At 43.3% G+C, this 22,177-nt stretch overlaps 2 protein-coding genes across 2 annotated transcripts in view; both read left to right on the top strand.

Annotated features, from left to right (window-relative positions):
- Positions 1-1,615: 1,615 nt before the first annotated feature.
- ncbp3 (nuclear cap binding subunit 3) lies at positions 1,616-13,142 on the top strand. Its single transcript, XM_053332216.1, has 11 exons — positions 1,616-1,824; positions 5,781-5,846; positions 6,335-6,440; positions 6,539-6,664; positions 6,989-7,272; positions 8,068-8,176; positions 8,828-8,927; positions 10,024-10,133; positions 10,738-11,050; positions 11,787-12,124; positions 12,636-13,142. The coding sequence occupies exons 1-11, from the start codon at positions 1,648-1,650 to the stop codon at positions 12,974-12,976; spliced, it is 2,070 nt and encodes a 689-aa protein (XP_053188191.1). The 5' UTR covers positions 1,616-1,647; the 3' UTR covers positions 12,977-13,142.
- A 5,684-nt stretch (positions 13,143-18,826) lies between these two features.
- The window catches only part of pcf11 (PCF11 cleavage and polyadenylation factor subunit), a 17,278-nt gene continuing 13,927 nt past the window's right edge, over positions 18,827-22,177 (top strand). The window contains exon 1 of the mRNA XM_053332249.1: positions 18,827-19,132. Coding sequence (XP_053188224.1) covers positions 18,926-19,132 — 207 coding nt within the window. The 5' untranslated portion in view covers positions 18,827-18,925. The remainder of the gene's footprint in view (positions 19,133-22,177) is intronic.

Here is a 22,177-nt window from a genome sequence, read left to right as displayed (position 1 = left end):
ATCAAATCCTCCAATCTTTAAAGTCGGGAGAGTGTTCACAGTGATCTGTACTGTAATGTCACACATTCATGTATGACAGGTAAATATAACAGGTAAGTGCAAAATGACATCCAAATCCAGAAGTTACTGTTGAGTCACAGGTTCATTTATATTTCTAATTCCCTTATTTGTCACTGACCTATATAAGAAAGACATGTAGGGGAACTCCGCTTTCAGGATGGTTGTTAAAATTTTGGGTCGAGTCTTAAACTGAGGAAATATTTTTAACACGCTGGGGGGGCACTCTTTCATACCATCAACCATCCGACTGCACAACACCACAACGCCCAGTACCTCCCAGTACCTCCCACACCACAGCACCCACTACCTCCCAGTACCTCCAACTCCACTGACTGGGTCTCAAGTTATACACTAGGGCTGGGTACGGTTTAAAAATTAGGATACCAGCACCAATCCTCGTGCCCTTAAAGTCATACTGATACCAACTGAGTCCTTCATTAGATACCCATCATGTGAATAGAAGCCACCACTCCTCCACATCTAGGGTGGATTAGGGTAAAATGGGACATTGACTAATGTGGCACCATTAAGCTCCAGGGAATTTATCTATTTTTCTGTTCAATTATTTTCAAGATAACTAGAATATGCATGCTGTGTAATTTACATTGTTTAAAATTACTCGTGAGCATACAGGCTGCTAGTTTAGAGATCTAGATTTGTAGATCTATGAAATGAAATGACCAAATATGGGTATGCACATTTCAGAAAGTTTTGGCAGGCTGCTTTGCATAAATCAAAGTTTTTCTAAGCCTAAAACTAGTGTCCCACATTACCTAAATCTTCAAATTCTGAAATGATTTGGCATGAGGAATATTAATATAAGTGTGATGTTCCTTTTGAGTACAATATCCAAAAATTGTCTTCTCATTTAACAAGCAAACATCTCAGGGATTTCATAATGACATTAGGTGTTGATATGATTTATATGTAAATAAGGTAAACAAGTCAGAATTGCAAAAAGTGTCCCACATTACCCAAATCTACCGTAACTAGTAACTCAAATTCATCACCACAGATAAATACACAAAATAAATGTTAAATTAAATAAATAACATGCAAATAAAACACTACAAAAATACATCAAACTTCAACAGAAACAGATTATATAATGCATCTAAGTGAAGAAAAAGAATGACATATTAGGTTAATATGGGACATTGACTAAAGTGGGACAACTAAGCTCCAGTGCATTTATCTCTTTTTCTGTTCAATTATTTTAAATCTAACTATATGCGTACTGTGTGAGTTATATTGTTGAACATTACACACGCGATCATACAGGCTGTGTGACCGTCAGCGACACCAGGTGGAAGTTATATTAATGTCCGTCTTTTTCTTCACTTTTATGATTTTTATAGTGTTTTATTTCCATGTTATTTATTGATATAACATGCAAATAAAACACTATAAAAATACATTAAAGTTAAACAGAAACAGATGATATAATGCATCTAGGCGAATAAAAAGACTGTAATTACTATAAAGTCCACCTGGTGTCGCTGCCGGTCACTCAGACCGTCTGACCTGCGGAGAAGAAGAGAAGCGTTACCGGGTCAGGCAGCAGCAACAGCCGCAGATCGCAGCGCCATGGCGGCCGTCCGCAGCTTACAGGTGTCGGTGAAACCAGACAGCGGCTCGGACCGCTCCGAGTCGGAATCTGACTCCGAGTCGGACCGGGATGCCCGCGGAGCCGAGCCGATGGAGGTGGAGGAGGGCGAGCTGGAGGACGTCTCCGTTAACCGGTCCCTGCAGGAGCTGCTGCCGGTAAGTGACCGGGAACAGGCCGTGGTAGACCGGGGGCTGGAGTCTGCTGTGGCCGGGGATAGACGATGATAGACCGGGGGTTGGAGTCTGCTCTGGCTGGGGTTAGGCCGTTGTAGACCGGGGACTGGCGTCTCCTGTAGCCGGGAATAGGCCGTGGTAGACCGGGGGCTGGAGTCTCCTGTGGCCGGGAACAGGCCGTGGTAGACCGGGGACTGGAGTCCCCTGTGGCCGGGGAGACAGAGGGGAGAGCCGGCGTGTGATAGCGTCTACTCCCGGTCCTCTCTCTCTCTGCTGGAGCTGCTTATCGGCTCTGCGGCGGTTACCGGCTGATTCCCGTTAACCGATTTACCCCCGGTTTGTTTTAACGTGTTTTTGAGCAGCTGATGTTTGTTGTTATTGTTGTTGTTTTTGTGACTTGTTGCTGTTTACCTCTCACGTGTCTGAAATTACCGACCAACTCTCTAAAGAAAACTAGAGATGTAACGTTTTTACCGGTAAAATAACGTTAAAGGTTTAAAAACGTTGAAAACCGTTTGTGGATTCTGATACCTGAGCAGCCGCTGATCGATCCGACTTATTGATAACCTGAAATATTATTTATTACATGTAAGATGTTTCTAGGGATGGACCATATATCGGAATTGTATATAATTAATGAGACTAGATCGTCTTAGAATTTGGATATCTTAATGTCTGATACCTCTTAAGTGTCTTTTCCTGGTTTTACATTACAGTTACTAGCTGTTAAATTATTTACCTTTTATCCACTTGGTCATTATATCCCAATTACTGATGATTATTTATCAAAAATCTCATAGTGTAAATATTTAGTGAAAGCATCAACAGTCCCTACATGTGCTCTAAACAATTTAGTGCTTTAGTAATTAAACTAGTGGTTGTATCTGTATGAATGGTGATGACACAGTAAAAAGGTCAGAGCCACAAAGCATGGGAAAGAAATGTTACCAGTTTATAAATGTTTGAAACAAAGAAAACAGAAGTGACTATCTAAGTTCAACTAGTTCATTACTTACAAACATATAAATACTGTTTCAGTAAATATCTTGTTCTACGTTGTTTCTTGTGTTTCTTAAAATAACTAAACTAGCTGTCTTTGCTTGTCCATAAAAATGAAAAGAAGCAGAATTACAATTTCTATTCAATAAAATAAGAATGACAATAACCTCTACATGGTCCCTAAACAGAGGCACTATGACCTGAGAGGACATTCACGTCAGCATTTGCATATTTACACATAAATAAATTCATCCCAGTCCTACAAACAAATCTAGCATTCAGTACTTGCGTGCATTACATTTTTCTTGATGCCCTTTGGTAGTTGAATCGGTCTGGGGTCGGCTCATTAATGGAGACCCTCATACCCCTTTCACACCAAAGCAGTTCCAGTGCTTCATTTGGAACCGGTTTTCCTGTTCACACAGAATGGCTGCGGGCCAGAAAAACTGGTTCCAGAGTGGCACCACTTCCTTGCTGGACTAGAAGAAGGAACCAGTTATGTGAAGGGGAGGCGGGGGGGGGGGGGGGGTTATTGAGCACAACCACAGCAAACAACACTGAAGCAATACGTAGCCTCTACTGTGTTTGGATGCCAATGAAGCCTCGAGGAGCCAGGAGCAACAGCTGTTCAAACGCTAGTCTGCCATTGTTGTTGTTGTTGTTGTTGTTGTTGTTGGTTCGGAGTTGGTGCAAGTCTTTATGGGAAAGCAGCGAACGTAACTGGCGGTGACGTCTGGTTCTCAGCTGGTTCACAGTTGAACCGATTATGAACCAGCACCAGCACTGGAACTGCTTTGGTGTGAGAGGGGTATCAGATAGGCAGCCATGTGGTCTCATTGGAACCTGTTTCTAATAAAATAAAGGTAACTACAGTAAGCCAAACTAAGCTGCATGTAATGAGTTCATGCATCTTCAGTCACTGGCATGGCCTTTGTCCTTACCCGGCGGTTCATCATTGAAAAATCTTTCACAGTTGACACTTGACACTGGAATGATGAAGCCAACTGCAGCCAAATATCTGAGGATAGACGAGATCTGGCCCCATCCATCACTCTCACAGGCACTGTCATCGTGTCGCCTTGGGTTATGTACTAATGTTGATTTACATTTAATTAAACAAGGTGTGGCTGTTTTCGAAGCCTTTTATAAAGACCAAGACTTATTTTACACTTGTCTGTTACAGTTAGCCAACTTCAAGTGTTTCAATTATAACTTTGGGATACTCTTCACATTGCTTGCTGACCATATCATTCACCCACCTTGAACATGTCCCCTTCATACAAATGATGCATGAAGAACTGGTACTCCTGGAGCACAACGGTCTCCTTCCTGGGGAGAAGCTTTTGTGTGAGGATCTTAAGGTTGGCGTAGTCACAGAGCGTAGCTGCCTGTGGGCTCAAAGCACTGAAGGCTCCAACCATGTTCAGGCTCTGGAACCTGACTTCTGTGTTATATATCAGCCACTGATGTAAGGACAGGCAACCTAGAATTAACAGAGTAGGGGAAAAAATAAATGAAGGCGATTTTACTTGATGGGTGCCTTTGATTCTCCTTTGTTGTTTGAACCATGGATCCCCAAAACTAAGAGCACCTTCAGTCAGAAAGATCGAAAAGAAAAAGAAAAACTTTATACCTATGTCACAATCTTGTCCACTGCTCTTCCCGTAGCAGGTTCACAACACCCAGTCCTCCCCTGTTCCTCTCTTCCTCATGTTGGATGGACATGGCTCCATGGGGAGTGGAGTCTCACCTGCATCCAACCTATAGTTAAAGACATCATAGTGTTGCCATCCAATTGTTGTAAATGTACAATATCATAGGGTCAGACATGTAAAACAACAACAAAACTCAATTATAAACTAATCCTAACACACCTGCTCTCTGTCATATGGAGAAGGTTGACATTTGACAGGCATGCGAGGTCTGGCACCATGATGCCACAAACCTGGCCCTCGTTAACGGGGCATCGTTTAAGCTCTGGCAAAGACAGCTGGGAGATTTGTTTGGAGCACCTCAATGACCCGGTCCTGAGATAGCCACCAGTCTTTTAACTCTTGGAATTAAAAAACTAAACTAAACAGATTGATGATAGAACAGAGTGCATTAGTGTGGATGATTGTATGGTAGCTGCTGCAGTCCAACGTGCACTATGATGTAAATATAAGTGCTGTTCCTGCAGGTGGTCCCAGAAGGTCTTCATATATTAACCTTTTGGGAGGCGTCCCTACAGGCGAGGGCAAGGCGCTGGGCGGCACAAGCTACTGCAGCAGTCTTGGGGAAGCTGTCAGTAAGTTGCTCGGTGCCAAGCCCACATGGCTTCTCTGCTGGCAGCTGCTTGTTCAGCGGGAAGCTTTGACGGTGGTGACAATGGTGTCAGCCTTACCATCACTGAGTGCCACAATATCAAGGAACTGGTTAAAAACCTGTCCCTCTTTATCTAGGTATCTGAATGGAACACAAACATATTAAGTATATTGTATAAAAGTATCAAGTAATATGGCATGAATGAGTAAGTGGCTACAGGACGCTGTTGTGTTAGCTGTGGTGGAGCGAGCTAGAGAGTGAATGAAGAGAGGGAGAGCTGACAGTAAGATAGTCGGTGAATCAGATCAATAAAACGTTATTTTCTGATAGATTCACAGCGGTTATGTTCAACAGCACTAATAAACTTCCCCACACACCTCCACTCAACCTGCAGCTCAGACTCAAACCTCTGAATGTGAAACACAGCAGCAGCTTTAGTTGCTTCAGAAGGTATAAAATCACAAGTCTCCTGCTCTTCAGACTAATGACACAAAGACCCAGGTCACCTGACAGTCACATGATGTGCCAGTCCCACTCAGTAGTTACAGGTGTATATAAGTGTAAAGAAGATGAAGGTCTGTGGTTCTCAGGTGCGTTTGTTTAAACATGATGTAACTAATCTGTTTATTCTGCAGGACACGAGCCGGCGATACGAGAACAAAGCTGGAGCGTTCATCACAGGGATCGATGTCAACTCAAAGGTACGACACACACACACACACACACACACTGATACACACATACACACACACACACAAACACACACACTGATATACACATACACACACACTGTCTGAACCATCTGATGATAGACTTGTCTCTAGTCTCTCTCTTAGAGTTGTGGTTTTTAGTTTTTGTGGGGAAAAGCTGCTCAGGATATCTTGAAGGACTCTTTTTTTTTCTTGACCGTTACCATGGCTACACCACGTCAGACATCACTGATTTTTACGATGATGTTTGTAATTCCCCTGGCACTGACACCAGCATGCCAGGGGAATTACAAAATAAAGGTGTATGTTAAAGATGATGATTGATGTTGTAATTTTGCATCAATGCTATTGGCTCATTGAATCAGTGTGTCACCTGACGGCTGGTTAACACACTCACTGGGAACACTGGGAACTCTGGGAACACTGGGAATACTGAGAACACTGGGAACACTGAGAACTCTGGTTTGTTTTGTCATCAGGAGGCGATCGAGAAGAAAGAGAAGCGAGCGAGACGTTTCCATTTCCACAGCGAGGTGAGCGTGGATCAGAGGAACGTGTTTCTGGATAAAGACAGCATGAGGAAAGGTACGACGACCCCTCACCTGTACATGATGATGTCACACCTGGTCAGACTGATTGATGTGATTGGCTGAACCCTGTTGTTCTTCTTCTGTGGTGCTCAGCTATCCCCAAACTGCGCATGCAGGCGATTCACATGGCAGGCGTGGACGACATGAGCACCCAGGATGTGTTCGGCTATTTTAAGGAATATCCTCCAGCTCACATCGAGTGGATCGATGACACATCCTGTGAGTAACACACACACTCTCAGTAACACACAAACACACTCACACACACACAAACTCACAGTAAAACACACACACTCACAGTTAACACACACACAAACTCACACACACTCACACATTAAGAGTAACTCACACACACACTCACACATAAAGCGTAACACACACACACACTCACAGTAACACACACACACACTCACACATAAAGCGTAACACATACACGCAAACTCACAAACACACACACACACACAGTAACACACACACACACACACAGACAGATTTGAAGTATCAGAAGTTCAAATCTGTGCTCCCCACCTGTGCGTTTCCTAGGTAACGTGGTTTGGCTGGACGACGACACATCCATCCGAGCCCTTATCAACATCAGCCGGATGCCGGACCCGGAGGCGGTTACCACGGAGACGGAGAGTAGCAGCCAGCCGGACGAGCAGAGCAAAGGTCGGCGAGGGCGAGGATCGGACGACGAAGACGAGGAGGAGGAGGAGGGCGAGGTGGACGAGGGAGAGGAGGCGGCGGTGAAGAAGAGCGGCGAGGAGATCGAAGGGAAGGACAGCGACGGAGAGACGGAGCATAAGACGAAAGCAGAGAGCGGTCAGGTAACAGAAACGTGACAGAGATGATCAGGTTTATTGAGACATTAAACCTGAAATATGAATAATTTCTGTTTTCTTTCGTCTGTGACGGGAAACTGAAAACCTTTAACTCTTTATTGGGCAAATAATTATATTTGGTAACTTCTGTAAATATCCCGAAATATCCTTCCTTCCTTCCTTCCTTCCTTCCTTCCTTCCTCCCTTCCTTCCTTCCTTCCCTGCCTTCCTCCCTTCCTTCCTTCCTTCCCTGCCTTCTTTCTTCCCTTCCTCTTTTCCTTTCTCCCTCCCCTGTTCCTTATTTCCTCCGTCCTTCCTTCCTTTCCTTCCTTCCATCTGTCCTTCCTCCCTCCCTCCTTCTCTCCTCCCTTCCTTCTTTCCTTCCTCTGTCCTTCCTTCCTTCCTTTCCTTACTTCCATCTGTCCTTCCTCCCTCCCTCCTTCTCTCCTCCCTTCCTTCTTTCCTTCCTCTGTCCTTCTTACCTTTCCTTACTTCCATCTGTCCTTCCTCCCTCCCTCCTTCTCTCTTTCTTTCCTCCCCCCACCTTCCTTCCTTACTTCTTTTTCCTCCATCCTTCCTTCCTTTCCTTCCTCCTTCCTTCCCTTCCTTCCATCCTTCCTTCCATCCTTCCTTCCTTCCTTCCTTCCTCCCTTCCTTTCAATGAGTGTCCTATAAAGGGTTAACCAAATGAGAAAATACCTGATACTGTTGAATCAGATCCAATAGCTGATCGTGTGTGTGTGTGTGTGTGTGTGTGTGTGTGTGTGTGTGTGTGTGTGTGTGTGTGTGTGTGTGTCTCAGGTGGAAGACCTGTCGAGTGCAGAGGTTGAATCTCTGCTGAGAAACGACCTGCGACCGGCCACCAAACCGTTTAAAGGAAACAAACTGTTCCTGCGCTTCGCTACGCATGGTAACACACACACACAGTAACACACACATTCACACACAGTAACACACATTCACACACAGTGACACACACTAATACACACACGCATACATACTAATACAGACACACAATAACACACACATTCACACACTAACACACACACACACACACTAATACAGACACACAATCACACACACACATTCACACACTGACACACGCATACACACTAACATACACACACTAATACAGACACACACAGTAACACACACACTAATACAGACACACACAGTAACACACACACTAATACAGACACACACATGGTAACACACACACTAATACAGACACACACATGGTAACACACACACACACACACACTAATACAGACACACACAGTAACACACTAATACAGACACACACATGGTAACACACACACACACAGTAACACACGCGCATACACACTAACATACATAATAGACACACACTAAGACACGCACACACTAATACACACACACTAATACACATATTAGTACACGCACACACTACTACTACAACACACACACACTAATAAGTACTAATACACACACATTAATAAACACACACTAATACCTTCAACTCTGCTAAACAGAGAAAATTAAGTGTTTTTTTATTTTCTGCTCTTGTGTGTTCTGTGTGCAGATGATAAGAAGGAGCTGGGAGCCGCTCGTCGCAGCAGATACTACATGAAATACGGAAACCCGAACTATGGAGGCATGAAGGGCATCCTCAGTAACTCCTGGTGGGTCACACACTCCGAAACACTTAAATATTATTACATGTGACTCTGTATTTACTGTCTGCTCTCTGTGCTGTGTGTTCTACATGTGACTGTATTTACTGTCTGCTCTCTGTGCTGTGTGTTCTACATGTGACTCTGTATTTACTGTCTGCTCTCTGTGCTGTGTGTTCTACATGTGACTCTGTATTTACTGTCTGCTCTCTGTGCTGTGTGTTCTACATGTGACTCTGTATTTACTCTCTGCTCTCTGTGCTGTGTTCTACGTGTGACTCTGTATTTACTGTCTGCTCTCTGTGCTGTGTGTTCTACATGTGACTCTGTATTTACTCTCTGCTCTCTGTGCTGTGTTCTACGTGTGACTCTGTATTTACTGTCTGCTCTCTGTGCTGTGTGTTCTACATGTGACTAAATTTACTGTCTGCTCTCTGTGCTGTGTGTTCTACATGTGACTGTATTTACCGTCTGCTCTCTGTGCTGTGTGACTGTATTTACTGTCTGCTCTCTGTGCTGTGTGTTCTACATGTGACTGTATTTACTGTCTGCTCTCTGTGCTGTGTGACTGTATTTACTGTCTGCTCTCTGTGCTGTGTGACTGTATTTACTGTCTGCTCTCTGTGCTGTATGACTGTATTTACTGTCTGCTCTCTGTGCTGTGTGTCCTACATGTGACTGTATTTACTGTCTGCTCTCTGTGCTGTGTTCTACGTGTGACTGTATTTCCTGTCTGATCTCGCTGATGGAGACACACGCGGTGTGCACGGAGGGGAGGGGCTGTGTGTGTGAGCTATGTGAGAGAGACGCGTGAGTGACAGAGAGACGCAGGGAGAGCAGAGAAAGGAAAAAGGAAATGCAGCTTAACGAATACGATGCGTATTTTTTAATTAGCGTTAAAAAAAAAATTAATAACGAAACGCAATATGTGGCGGCCGGTGTTGAATCCACAAATTAGTCTATGTGTGGGAAACACTGGTATTTACTGTCTGCTCTCTGTGCTGTGTGTTCTACATGTGACTCTGTATTTACTGTCTGCTCTCTGTGCTGTTTGTTCTACATGTGACTCTGTATTTACTGTCTGCTCTCTGTGCTGTGTGTTCAGGAAGAGGAGATATCACAACCGCAGGATCCAGAGAGACGTTATCAAGACCAAGAAACCTCTGATAGGAGACAGCATGGGACACACACCACCATACACACACCGACACTCAGGTACACACACACACACACACAACCATACACACACTGACACTCAGGTACACACACACACACCACACCATACACACACCGACACTCAGGTACACACACAGACACACACCACCATACACACACCGACACTCAGGTACACACACACACACACCGCAATACACACACCACCATACACACCGACACTCAGGTACACACACACACACACACCACACCATACACACACCGACACTCAGGTACACACACACACACACCACCATACACACACCGACACTCAGGTACACACACACACACCACCATACACACACCGACACTCAGGTACACACACACACACACACACACACACAACACTCAGGTACACACACACACTGACACTCAGGTACACACACACACAAACACACACACACACACACACTGACACTCAGGTACACACACACACACACACACACACACCGACACTCAGGTACACACACACACACACACCGACACTCAGGTACACACACACACACACACACACCGACACTCAGGTACACACACACAAAGCTGATGACTGTGTGTCACATGTTCAGAAACGGAAGGTTCTGATTGGTTGATGACTCTCTCCTCTCAGCTGACCTGGTCAACCTCCCCGAGGAGCCGATCAAGGAGGAGGAGGAAGAGGAGGAGGAGGAGGACGGCGACGAGGACATGGAGGAGGACGACCGAGTGGTGGAGTACAAGGAGCGAGGCGACAGGGGCGGGGCCTCGCGGGCGCTGGGGGCGGGGCTACGCAGCCGGGCCTCACGCTCGCCGTCTCCGTGGTCGGAGTCAGACGAGATGGACTACGACCTGGAGCTGAAGATGATCTCAACGCCGTCGCCCAAGAAGAGCAAGAAGATGACGATGTACGCAGACGAGGTGGACGGACACCTGAAGAACATCCGGTAGGTTTGCTGCTCTCAGGTTAATGTCACATGATCGTTAGAGCTCCATGGAGATGGTTGTTGCAAAATGGCTCAACAGCGCCCCCTAGTCACAGGAAAAAAAATTGAGCCCCTTACTCCAGATTGACGTAGACCAACGAAATTCGGTACACATATATATCATGCCAAGACACACAAAAAAGTCTCTTGGACCCATACCCTAACTCCAACAGGAAGTCGGCCATTTTGATTTGAATTTGCGATTTTGGCGCCATTTTTGCTATTTCCACACATCGTACTTTAATGAACTCCTTCTAGAGATTTAATCCGACCGACTTCAAATTCTCTCAGAAACATCGTCAGACATTGGAGATGAAAAGGTTATCGAAATCTTTTTCCTCCGTTATACCTGGTTGCCGTGGTGATGCAGCATTTTTTGATGTTTCGCCATTAAAAAGGAAGTGCTGGCCAAATGGCGCTACTGCACCTTTTTAGAAAAAATTAAAAAATTGAGCCCCTTCCTCCAGATTGACACGGACTAACGAAATTTGGTACGTATATGTATCATGTAAAGACGCACAAAAAAGTCTCTTGGACCCCTACTCTAACTCCAACAGGAAGTCTCTAACTCCAACAGGAAGTCAGCTGTTTTCATTAAAATTTTCAATTGTGGCGCTGTTTGTTGTAATTTCCGCTCCTCTTGCAATTTTAATTTATGTATTTCTGTCTCATGTCTTTATTCTCATGTCTCTCTCAGGAACAGGGTCGGGGGTTCGGGCTCCAGCAGCAGAGTTAAATCTTCGTCTCCGTCCAAAGTGACGGACGTTCGTCAGCTGCTGGAGGAGAAGCGTCAGGGTCAGTCCCAGCAGAGACAGCCCCCCCCGGTGGCCGTCCAGGGGAAGATGGACGTCCGGCAGCGGCTGGGGAAGAGACGCTACTCCTCCCCCGACAGGAGGCGCTCCCCCTCACCCCCCACCTCCCCCAGAGAGACACCGCCACCCAGAGAGCCAATCAGAGACGTGCACCGCAGGCTGGGCGTGCCCAATCAGGAGAGCCGAGGAACTTACGCCAACTCATCCAAAGACAGGAAGACGAGTACGAAGACAACTCCTCTTCCTCCTCTTTTCCTCTCTTCTTCCTCCTCTTCCTCTTCTTTCTACTCTTCCTCCTCATTTCCTCTTCTTCCTCCTCTTTTCCTCTCTTTTTCCTCTTTTCCTCTCTTCTTCCTCTCCTCTTCCTCTTCTTTCTCCTCTACTCTTCCTCTCTTCTTCCTCTCCTCTTCCTCTTCTTTCTCCTCTACTCTTCCTCTCTTCTTCCTCTCCTCTTCCTCTTCTTTCTCCTCTACTCTTCCTCTCTTCTTCCTCTCCTCTTCCTCTTCTTTCTCCTCTACTCTTCCTCTCTTCTTCCTCTCCTCTTCCTCTTCTTTCTCCTCTCTTCTTCCTCTCCTCTTCCTTTTATTTCCAGCTGAAGTTATTGTTGTTCACCTCATGAATGGCTCAGTGGATTTTTAGTGTTTTTCTCTTTGTCAGTCACCAGTACTTTCACCTCTTCCTCCTCTCTTCCTCTTCCTCCTTCAATCATGTGACTTCCTGTTTCCTGTCTGTAGGCGCTCTGTGGAGCAGACTGGGCTCGGCTGAAGGCGACGGAGCCGCCGGGCGTCACGAGCGCAGAGCGAGCAGCCGCTCGTCGGGTCTGTTCTCGTCGTCTGACGGCGGCGGCAGTAAGAGCGGAGGGAGGAGACGAGGAGGAGACAAGAAGGAGGGAGCGGGGGAGGAGGAAGACGAGGACGTGGAGGAAGACGACTCGACGCTGCAGAAGATGTGGGGCGCCATGATCAAACAGAAACAGGAGCGCGTCACGCACAAGATGAAGAAGAGCCGGCTGGACAACCTGCCGTCACTGCAGATCGAGATCAGCCGAGACAGCAGCGACGAGTCGGACGCCTGAGAGGAGGAAGAGGAGGAAGAGGAGGAGAGACTCACTGACAGGAAGCTGATCTCATTGGTTGTCTTTAGGTTTCTGCAGGTGATGACGGATCGGTGAGCGAGGCGAGAAGCTTCAGGCTGCAGAGTCTCTGATCAAACCTGCAGGATGATCTTCATGCTGGGACACATTCAGCTCTTTGTTCCTCTGTTCTGGTTCACATCACTAAACTAAAACATTTATCATTCTGTTCACTTCTCTTTGATATTTTTCTAGTTTGATTCATAAAAGTCTGAAAATGTGGATCAGAGATGTTTCTATGTTCTGTTCTTACATTTAAACACACTGGACACATTTCATCTGCTGGACTCTAAAATCTAATTCATCATATACATTTTTGGATATGCAAACATTTATATATTCTATAAAATGTTCTCCTGGACCATAAAATAGTGATTATGAATGTGAGAGTCAGAATATGAACAGTATGTAAAGGGTTAAAGACTCCAGAAACATGTTCAGACGTTTCTGAATCAAACTAAAGGATCCAGAATGAGAAATGAGCAGATGTTGATCTGATCCGTCCTCCTGTCAGGAACCTAAACACCTGTCAGTGATGTCACTCTGACAGGAAGTGATGTCGCTCTCTCTCCTCTCACCTGAGCAGGTGTCAAACAGCTGCAGCTCATGACATCATCAGTGAATCATTCCTACGTCACGCCGTCAGCCTTTCTTTCCCCTAAAAACTGACTTTTATCAAACCTGCTGAGCTCCAAGGGACCATTCCTCCTCTTCCTCATCCTCATCCTCCTCTTCTTCCTCATCATCCTCCTCCTCTTCCTCCTCCTCCACCACCTCCTCCTCCTCATCCTCCTCTTCCTCCCCCTCCTCTTCCTCATCATCCTCCTCCTCCTCCTCCTCCTCCTCTTCCTCTTCCTCAGTAACCTCTGAACCTTGGTTCAGTCTGAGCAGAGCTGTGATGTTCAGTGATGTCTTCCCTGCAGACAGCGAGGATGAGGAGGAGAGGATGAAGATGGAGGAGGAGGAGGAGTAAAGGATGAAGATAGATGAGGAGAAGAAGTAAAGGATGAAGATGGATGAGGAGGAGTAAAGGATGAAGATGGATGAGGAGGAGAAGTAAAGGATGAAGATGGATGAGGAGGAGTAAAGGATGAAGATGGAGGAGGAGGAGGAGGAGTAAAGGATGAAGATGGATGAGGAGGAGGAGTAAAGCATGAAGATGGAGGAGAGGATGAAGATGAGGATAAACTGATGTGTGACAGGAAGTGAAGCAGACAGACAGGAAGTGAAGCAGACAGACAGAGAGACTGATTAAACACAGAGATCCTTAACGAGCTTAACGAGGAACGTTTTCTTACTTTTTTTGAATCACTTCCTGTGATCTTCAGTTATTGATCAGCGTGTTCATCCTGCTGCTGTCTGTCTGTGATGAAGGCCACGCGCCACTCTGTGTTTTTATATTCAATGTTTAGAGGGGCCACACACACACACACACACACACACACTCAGCAACAGATACACACACACATACACACACAGCCACACACACACATACACACACACACACACACACACAGCCAGACACACACACACACACACACACACACACACACACACACACACACACACACACACACAGCCAGACACACACACGTACACACACACATACAGCCACACACACACACACACACACAGACACAGCCACACACACACACACACACAGCCACACACACACACACACACACACACACACAGCCACACACACACAGGTACACACACACACACACACACACACAGCCACACACATACACACACAGACACACACACACACACAGTCACACACACAGGTACACACACACACACAGCCACACACATACACACAGCCACACACACATACACACAGCCACACACACACACACAGGTACACACACACACACACACAGCCACACACACACAGCCACACACACACACACAGCCACACACATACACACAGCCACACACACAGTCACACATACACACAGCCACACACACAGTCACACATACACACACAGTCACACATACACACAGCCACACACACACACACAGCCACACACATACACACACATACACACAGCCACACACACAGACACACACATACAGCCACACATACACATACACACACACACATACACATACACACAGACACACACACACACACACACATACACACACACAGCCACGTACACACACACACACACACACCAGGCTGAGTCTCTGCTGGTCATTAATTCATATTTATTCGTATTAAATGTTAAACTTTATTTTCAGTCAGTTTAGAGAATATTAATTATTGATCTGTGATCAACATGTGAGGAAGTTTTTATCCTTATAGAAAATATTTCCTTTAAAGATAAAAACTTTCTTCACATTTTTCTTTCTGAAGATAAACGAGTAAAAATAAAGTTTAAACACGAGGCGACACATTTGTGACATTACTTTTTTTTACTTTTCCTTCCAGCAGCTTCCTGTTTGATAAATCAGGTTTTTATATTTAAGACTTTTGCATCAACAGTTCCATCAGATTAGTGTCTTTAATGTTTCATCTCGTTTGTTTCTTCGCTTCTTTTTTTGTTATTTTCAAGCTCAACAAGAAAAAGACTCAACGTTTCCTCTTCCTGTCAGAAACAAATCAACTTCCTGTTCGAAAAATCAACTTCCTGTTCGTCTGAAAACGTCTGAAATAGAAAAACTAACCGAGCCGAGACTCTTCTGATCATTAAATATCTCCGTTTAAAAGTGTTTAATATTTGATGCTTTGTGTCACAGGACACATTGAATGAGATCAGCTGATTTATCAATAATGACATCATCGATCGTCTGATGTAATTAAAATGATCCTGATCAATAATCAGCTGATGTATCTTTTTTTTTTTAAGCTGTGAAACATTCAGTTTTCCAATCGGCCTCGAACGCAGCGTCAGTCAGGATCAAACTGGGACTGACTGGTTTTACTGGTCGCAGCGTTCCCAGCGCTCCCATCACTCCCAGCGTTCCCAGCCTGGTGTGCACTGATCTCATGTCACATATCTTCAGCTCTGCAGTGTTTCAACTTGTTGGAGACGAAAATAAAGAATCTTCTGTTTTTGTATTTTCGTCTGTCGAGTTTTATTCTGATTAAAAATGAAACAAACTGAAGCTTCATTAGTTTAAACCATCAGGACGAACTTTCAATATGTCCCAAAAACTGTGAAATGTTCCTTTATTCATTTATTTAGCTGTTTAATTATAACCCAGAGACGATGGTGTGGATCCTGATTCACAGTGTTTTTATCTCTTACTGATTGAACTCATCAAAGTTGGTTCCAAATGCATTTAAAGGAACAGTTTCAGGCTCTTATTTTGAAATTCTGTGGCCTGTAAACATTCATCCTGTTTCTCAGCAGCTGAAGAATCAGAGTCACTGTAAGAGCCACAAACTGTTCAATCTGACCTTATGGAGGCCAGACCATTAAAATGATGGAGGGAAGGAAAGGAGGAAGGAAAGATGAGGGAAGGAAAGGAAGGAAGGAAAGATGGAAGGAAGGGACGAAAAGAAGACAGGAAGGAAAGTGGACTCCTCTGCCGACCGGTTTCTGGCCCACAGGCCTCATGTTTGACACCCCTGACATAAATTATACTTAAAATAAATAAATATATCAGACCCAGGTTTAGCTAATAAAAGCTAACAGCAGCAGTTGTATGAAGGTGAATAAGTGTGTGTGTAATCAGCTCCAGTGTGTCAGTAACAGAGAGGAGAGGCTGCTGGTGTTTCATTACTACGTCTAATTATAACCCAGCAGTTAGTTCCCAGCCTTACATGGCATCACAGCTGTCACTACATGATTATATCAGCTTTATTAATGACTCACAACTAGCAGGAATAAAATAATAAAAGAAACCAAACTGATCAGAGCTTCAACCAACACAATGAAACATTGATTTATTCACACTCCACCGGCCTCTATGTAGAAATATACATTCATAAAGTAAAGCATTCATTATTTATTTTACTCTTACACAACATTATTAGTAGTAGTAGTAGCAGTATTAGTATCAATCAATCAATCAATCAATCAATCTTTATTTATAAAGCACCAAATCACAACAGAGTCATGTGAAGGCTCTTTCCACATAGAGCAGGTCTAAACCCAACTCTTCAGGTTTCATTTAAAGAGACCCAACATTCCCACATGAGCAGCACTTGGCTCAGATTGGGAGAACATCTTTTAACAGGAAGAACCCTCAGAACCAGACTCAGAGTGGGAGAACATCTTTTAACAGGAAGAACCCTCAGAACCAGACTCAGAGTGGGAGAACATCTTTTAACAGGAAGAACCCTCAGAACCAGACTCGGAGTGGGAGAACATCTTTTAACAGGAAGAACCCTCAGAACCAGACTCAGAGTGGGAGAACATCTTTTAACAGGAAGAACCCTCAGAACCAGACTCAGAGTGGGAGAACATCTTTTAACAGGAAGAACCCTCAGAACCAGACTCAGAGTGGGAGAACATCTTTTAACAGGAAGAACCCTCAGAACCAGACTCAGAGTGGGAGAACATCTTTTAACAGGAAGAACCCTCTCTACGTTTAAGAGGCTTCAAACGTTCCTTTGTGATAAAGCTTATAGTTCGGGCGGGTTCCAGCTCCTAGTTTATGCTGCTATAGGCTTAGACTGCCGGGGGACTCCCATGATGCACTGGGTTCTGAAGGTTCTTCCTGTTAAAGGGAGTTTTTTCTCTCCACTGTCACCAAGTGCTGCTCATGTGGGAATGTTGGGTCTCTTTAAATGAAACCTGAAGAGTTGGGTTTAGACCTGCTCTATGTGGAAAGAGCCTTCACATGACTCTGTTGTGATTTGGTGCTTTATAAATAAAGATTGATTAACAACTACTACAACTACTACTTCTATTACTACTAGTGCTACACCTACTACTAGTACTACTACAACTACTTTTACTATTACTACTACTACTATAACTTTTACTACTACTACTACTACTACTACAACTTCTACTACTACCTACTACTACAACTACTAGCTGCTATTACTACAACTACTACTACTAGTAGTACTACTTCAACTACTTTTACTACTACTACTACTACCATTACAACTTTTACTACTACTACAACAATTACTACTACTACTACAACTACAACTACTTTTACTACTACTACTACTAGTACCACTACTACTACTACTACTACTACTACAACTACTACTATTACTACCAGTAGTAGTCGTAGTAGTACTACTACTATAACTTTTACTACTACTACTACTACAACTACTACAACTGAAATCATCCTTTAAGTTTCTGGAGGCCTTTGCAAATATGATTGTGTGAATATGGCTGTACACTAATCTCATGTAAGCCTGTTACATCACCTGTTTGATACTTTAATATATTAAAATATATCAGTAAATCAATCAAGTTTATCACATGTAGCCTTCAATTCATACTTTAACACGTTCATGTTCTGGTATTTTTATGATTTTGACCTACATTTACCGTGTTAAACGTGTATGTTCTGGTATCTAAATATGATTTTAACCGACAGTTCCGGCGTGAACGTGTCGCGCGGCCACGCGGGGCCTCGTGCTATTGTGTTGGGTAATCATCTTTTTGAATGTCTGCCGTTATGTAATAATAAGATCACAATAAATCGCTCTGATTGGCCAGTTGGTGTGGCAGTTATTCTATTGAACCAATCAGAATGAACGTACGGGTCCCGGGGGCATGAAGCTATCCAATGAGAGCGCGATGACGACAGCGCGGGTATAAGTTCTATTGTGTGACGTATGCGGCCTCCAGTTACGGTCGCCATTTTCTCTTCGTCGACAAACGGGCAGAAAACGGCGACAATTAAACACGACGAGCCGGCGCTAGTTCTCCCCGAGTCCCGGCCCGACCCAGCCCGCTGCATGGGTCCATGGACTGCCTGTTGATCCACGGTGGTGCTGCCGTAGCTTCCCCCGCTGGTTCTAAGATGGAGGACGCCTGCAGAGAGTACCAGTCCTCCCTGGAAGACCTGACGTTCAACAGCAAGCCACACATCAACATGCTCACCATCCTGGCAGAGGAGAACCTTGACTTCGCCAAGGATATCGTCGCTATTATTGAAGCACAAATCAGCAAGGTTTTTATAAATATACATAGAATATATTTTCATTTTGAGATGTTTCTCTGTGGATGTACATGTGTTAGTGTTAGTAGGCCCCGGAACATGGCGGCCGGTGTTACGGTTTATCTGGAGGCCGTGTTAACTGGTGCCCGTGTTGACTGGTGTTACGGTTTAACTGGTGTTACGGTGTAACTGGTGACCGTGTTAACTAGTATTACGGTTTTTTTTGGTGACCGTGTTAACTTGTACAGTTTGACTGGTGAGTGTGTTAACCGGTGTTACAGTTTAACTGGTGATCGTGTTGACTAGCGACTCAAACTAACATGGTCACCAGATAAACTGTAACACCCGCTAACTAGTGACCGTGTTAACTGGTGATTCTCACATTTACAAGAGAGATGAGTGATTAAACTTAAATCTACAGAGTTATTATGACTTTAGAAGAACAGTTTTCCAGGTCTGGAAATGTTTTGGTAAAGTTTTGAATTAGGGATCTGATATCAAAGCTGACGGATATAAGAGGCTGCATGAACTCTGTGCCCCCTTCCCCACGCACACTTTTACCATGACAACAATCAGTAGATTCATTTAATATGAATCTACTAATCATCAATTTCTATATTTAGTTTTTAATATCTTCTAATATGTGATCTGGGTCTGGATGTAATTTATAAAATGCTCCCAACATTTAGTGATCAAAGTGTCAAAACGCTGTAAAAGGCTCCAGAATACAGGAAATGACATCATCTCTGTCAAATGTTCTGGGGGAGGACACTTTGTTTAACTACTTAAATTCAAAGTCATGGAAATGGGGTAAAATATTATGGAAAGTTTGGAAAATTCATTGTTAAAAATGTTTGGGAACCCTGTATATAAATGTTTAACGTAACTTAAACACAGATGAACATGTGTTAAAAAAAATTAACTACAGTTAGGAATCACCAGTTAAACTAACACCTGCTGAATCACCATGGTCACCAGTTACCGTGGCCACCGGTTGCCATGGTCACCAGTTATTACGGTCACCGGTTGCCATGGTCACCAGTTAAACGGAAACACCGGCAGTCATTGTTCTGGTTTGAGCAGCTCTGCACTCATATTTACTACTATCATTACTCATTTACTGTGTATTAAAGTTAACACATCGCTCACACATCGATGAATCTGCTTCAGGATCCTCGTTGATCATTTTATTTAACAGTTTAAACTCTCCAAACTGATCCTGAAGCAGCCTGAAGTCTGAAAATCCACCGAAACAAAAACCAACTTTAACCTTTAAACTAAAATACATCACGTTAAACTCTGGGTTTATGTTTTATATTTGAAATGAGTTTGAAGACAGCAGAGATACAACTACACACCAACTATTATAAGTTGGTATTTATTATTTTTAATATCAAATTTCAAGTTAAAACACTGACGGACGTTTCAAAATGTACAAAACAAGCTTTAGGTTCACAAACTAACTGTAGAAATGCTCATAAATACATAAAACACCTAATACAATATATAATACAATATATGTACATGGGAGAAAATATACAAGAAATAAGTTTGAAGTAAGCGGAGATAAAAGTCTAAAAACACGTTGATGGATGTTTTTAAAATGTAAAGTTTCTTGTCGTAGATGTGAACGACAGTTAGTTTGTTTAATTTAATATATTTCAAACTTTAGATTATTAAATGTAAAGTAAGTACTTAGTTCTTTACTGCAGTACAGCAAATGTAAAGAATACTGTTAGTTACACTACTTTATATACAGTTAGCTAGTTTACACTACTTTATATACGGTTAGCTAGTTTAAACTACCTTATATACAGTTAGCTAGTTTATACTACTTTATATACAGTTAGCTAGTTTACACTACTTTATATACGGTTAGCTAGTTTATACTACTTTATATACGGTTAGCTAGTTTATACTACTTTATATACGGTTAGCTAGTTTACACTACTTTATATACAGTTAGCTAGTTTACACTACTTTATTACTTTTTTTTACTTTTTTAGTAAGACGTCAAAAGACAAAAAGGTCAGAAATGGTGTTCACGACTTTTTTCGTACGTTAACATTTCGCTTGTACTTTAAAATCTCTGAACTCTTCAGAACGACGCTAACATCGCAGCCGTAACTTTTGCTTTTTACAGCAGCCAGTCGAGTATTGGGGGGGGGGTCTGTTACCGTGGTAACCTACAAAACGGAGGGAAAAGTCGTTCCTAATATTCACGTGTCAGGCAGCTGATGACATCACACCAGCACCATCCAATCAGGCTTCGAGTTTGCTTGACCAATCAGTGCAGAGTATTTAATGACGTAAACATCTGGAGCATCACGTTAAACGATCGGATCAGTCGGCTGAATTACGATGTTGTAGAAACTGTTGTCATGGAAACGAAACGCTGCGTGGACACATTCCGATAAACGGAGTGAAAGAATAAAAATGTAACGTAGATTTAACCGCAGGAAGTTAAACAGTTCAACTTCAAAATAAATGATTTTCTTAAAGAACTTTTATTTTTAGAGCGGAAGTTACGACGAGCTTAAACACGAATCATTAAAGTATTACTAATAAAAATAATTTCAACATAAAGATCAAACACTTTAACACATTTAACGGAGATAAAAAGTAATTATAGCTCAAATAAAATCAGATAAACGGACGATTGATTTTATTTTGATGAACTGAGGTTAAAGTTAAAGCTTCAAAACAAATAAACTCAACTTTTAGGATTCAAATAAAAAAATAAATAAATCTCTCTCTCCTGATTGGCTGATCGTCGTCATGGGAACAGATTCTCTTTGCACATTGGGCCGCTTTGCGTTTACCGTAATATCTGGAGAAGCTGCGCCCGTTAAAATAAAAAGGCTCAAACTTCATTTAATGAACGTTATTATTTCATCAGTTACAGAATAAAAAAGTTTATATTTAAAACTGTAAATGTGTTTAAAGCAGATTATTAAAGTTTATGAATGAATGACGCAATAAAAACAGATTTAATGTGAATCAGCTGTTTGGTTTCGGTGGATTTTGACTTTTAGACTTTTCTTTTAGCCCCCCCCC

The sequence above is a fragment of the Scomber japonicus genome, chromosome 13 (genome assembly GCF_027409825.1).
Source record: "Scomber japonicus isolate fScoJap1 chromosome 13, fScoJap1.pri, whole genome shotgun sequence".
Taxonomy (NCBI): Eukaryota; Metazoa; Chordata; class Actinopteri; order Scombriformes; family Scombridae; genus Scomber; species Scomber japonicus.
Note: the sequence above shows the minus strand (reverse complement) of the source record. Positions and strands in the feature narration are given on the sequence as shown.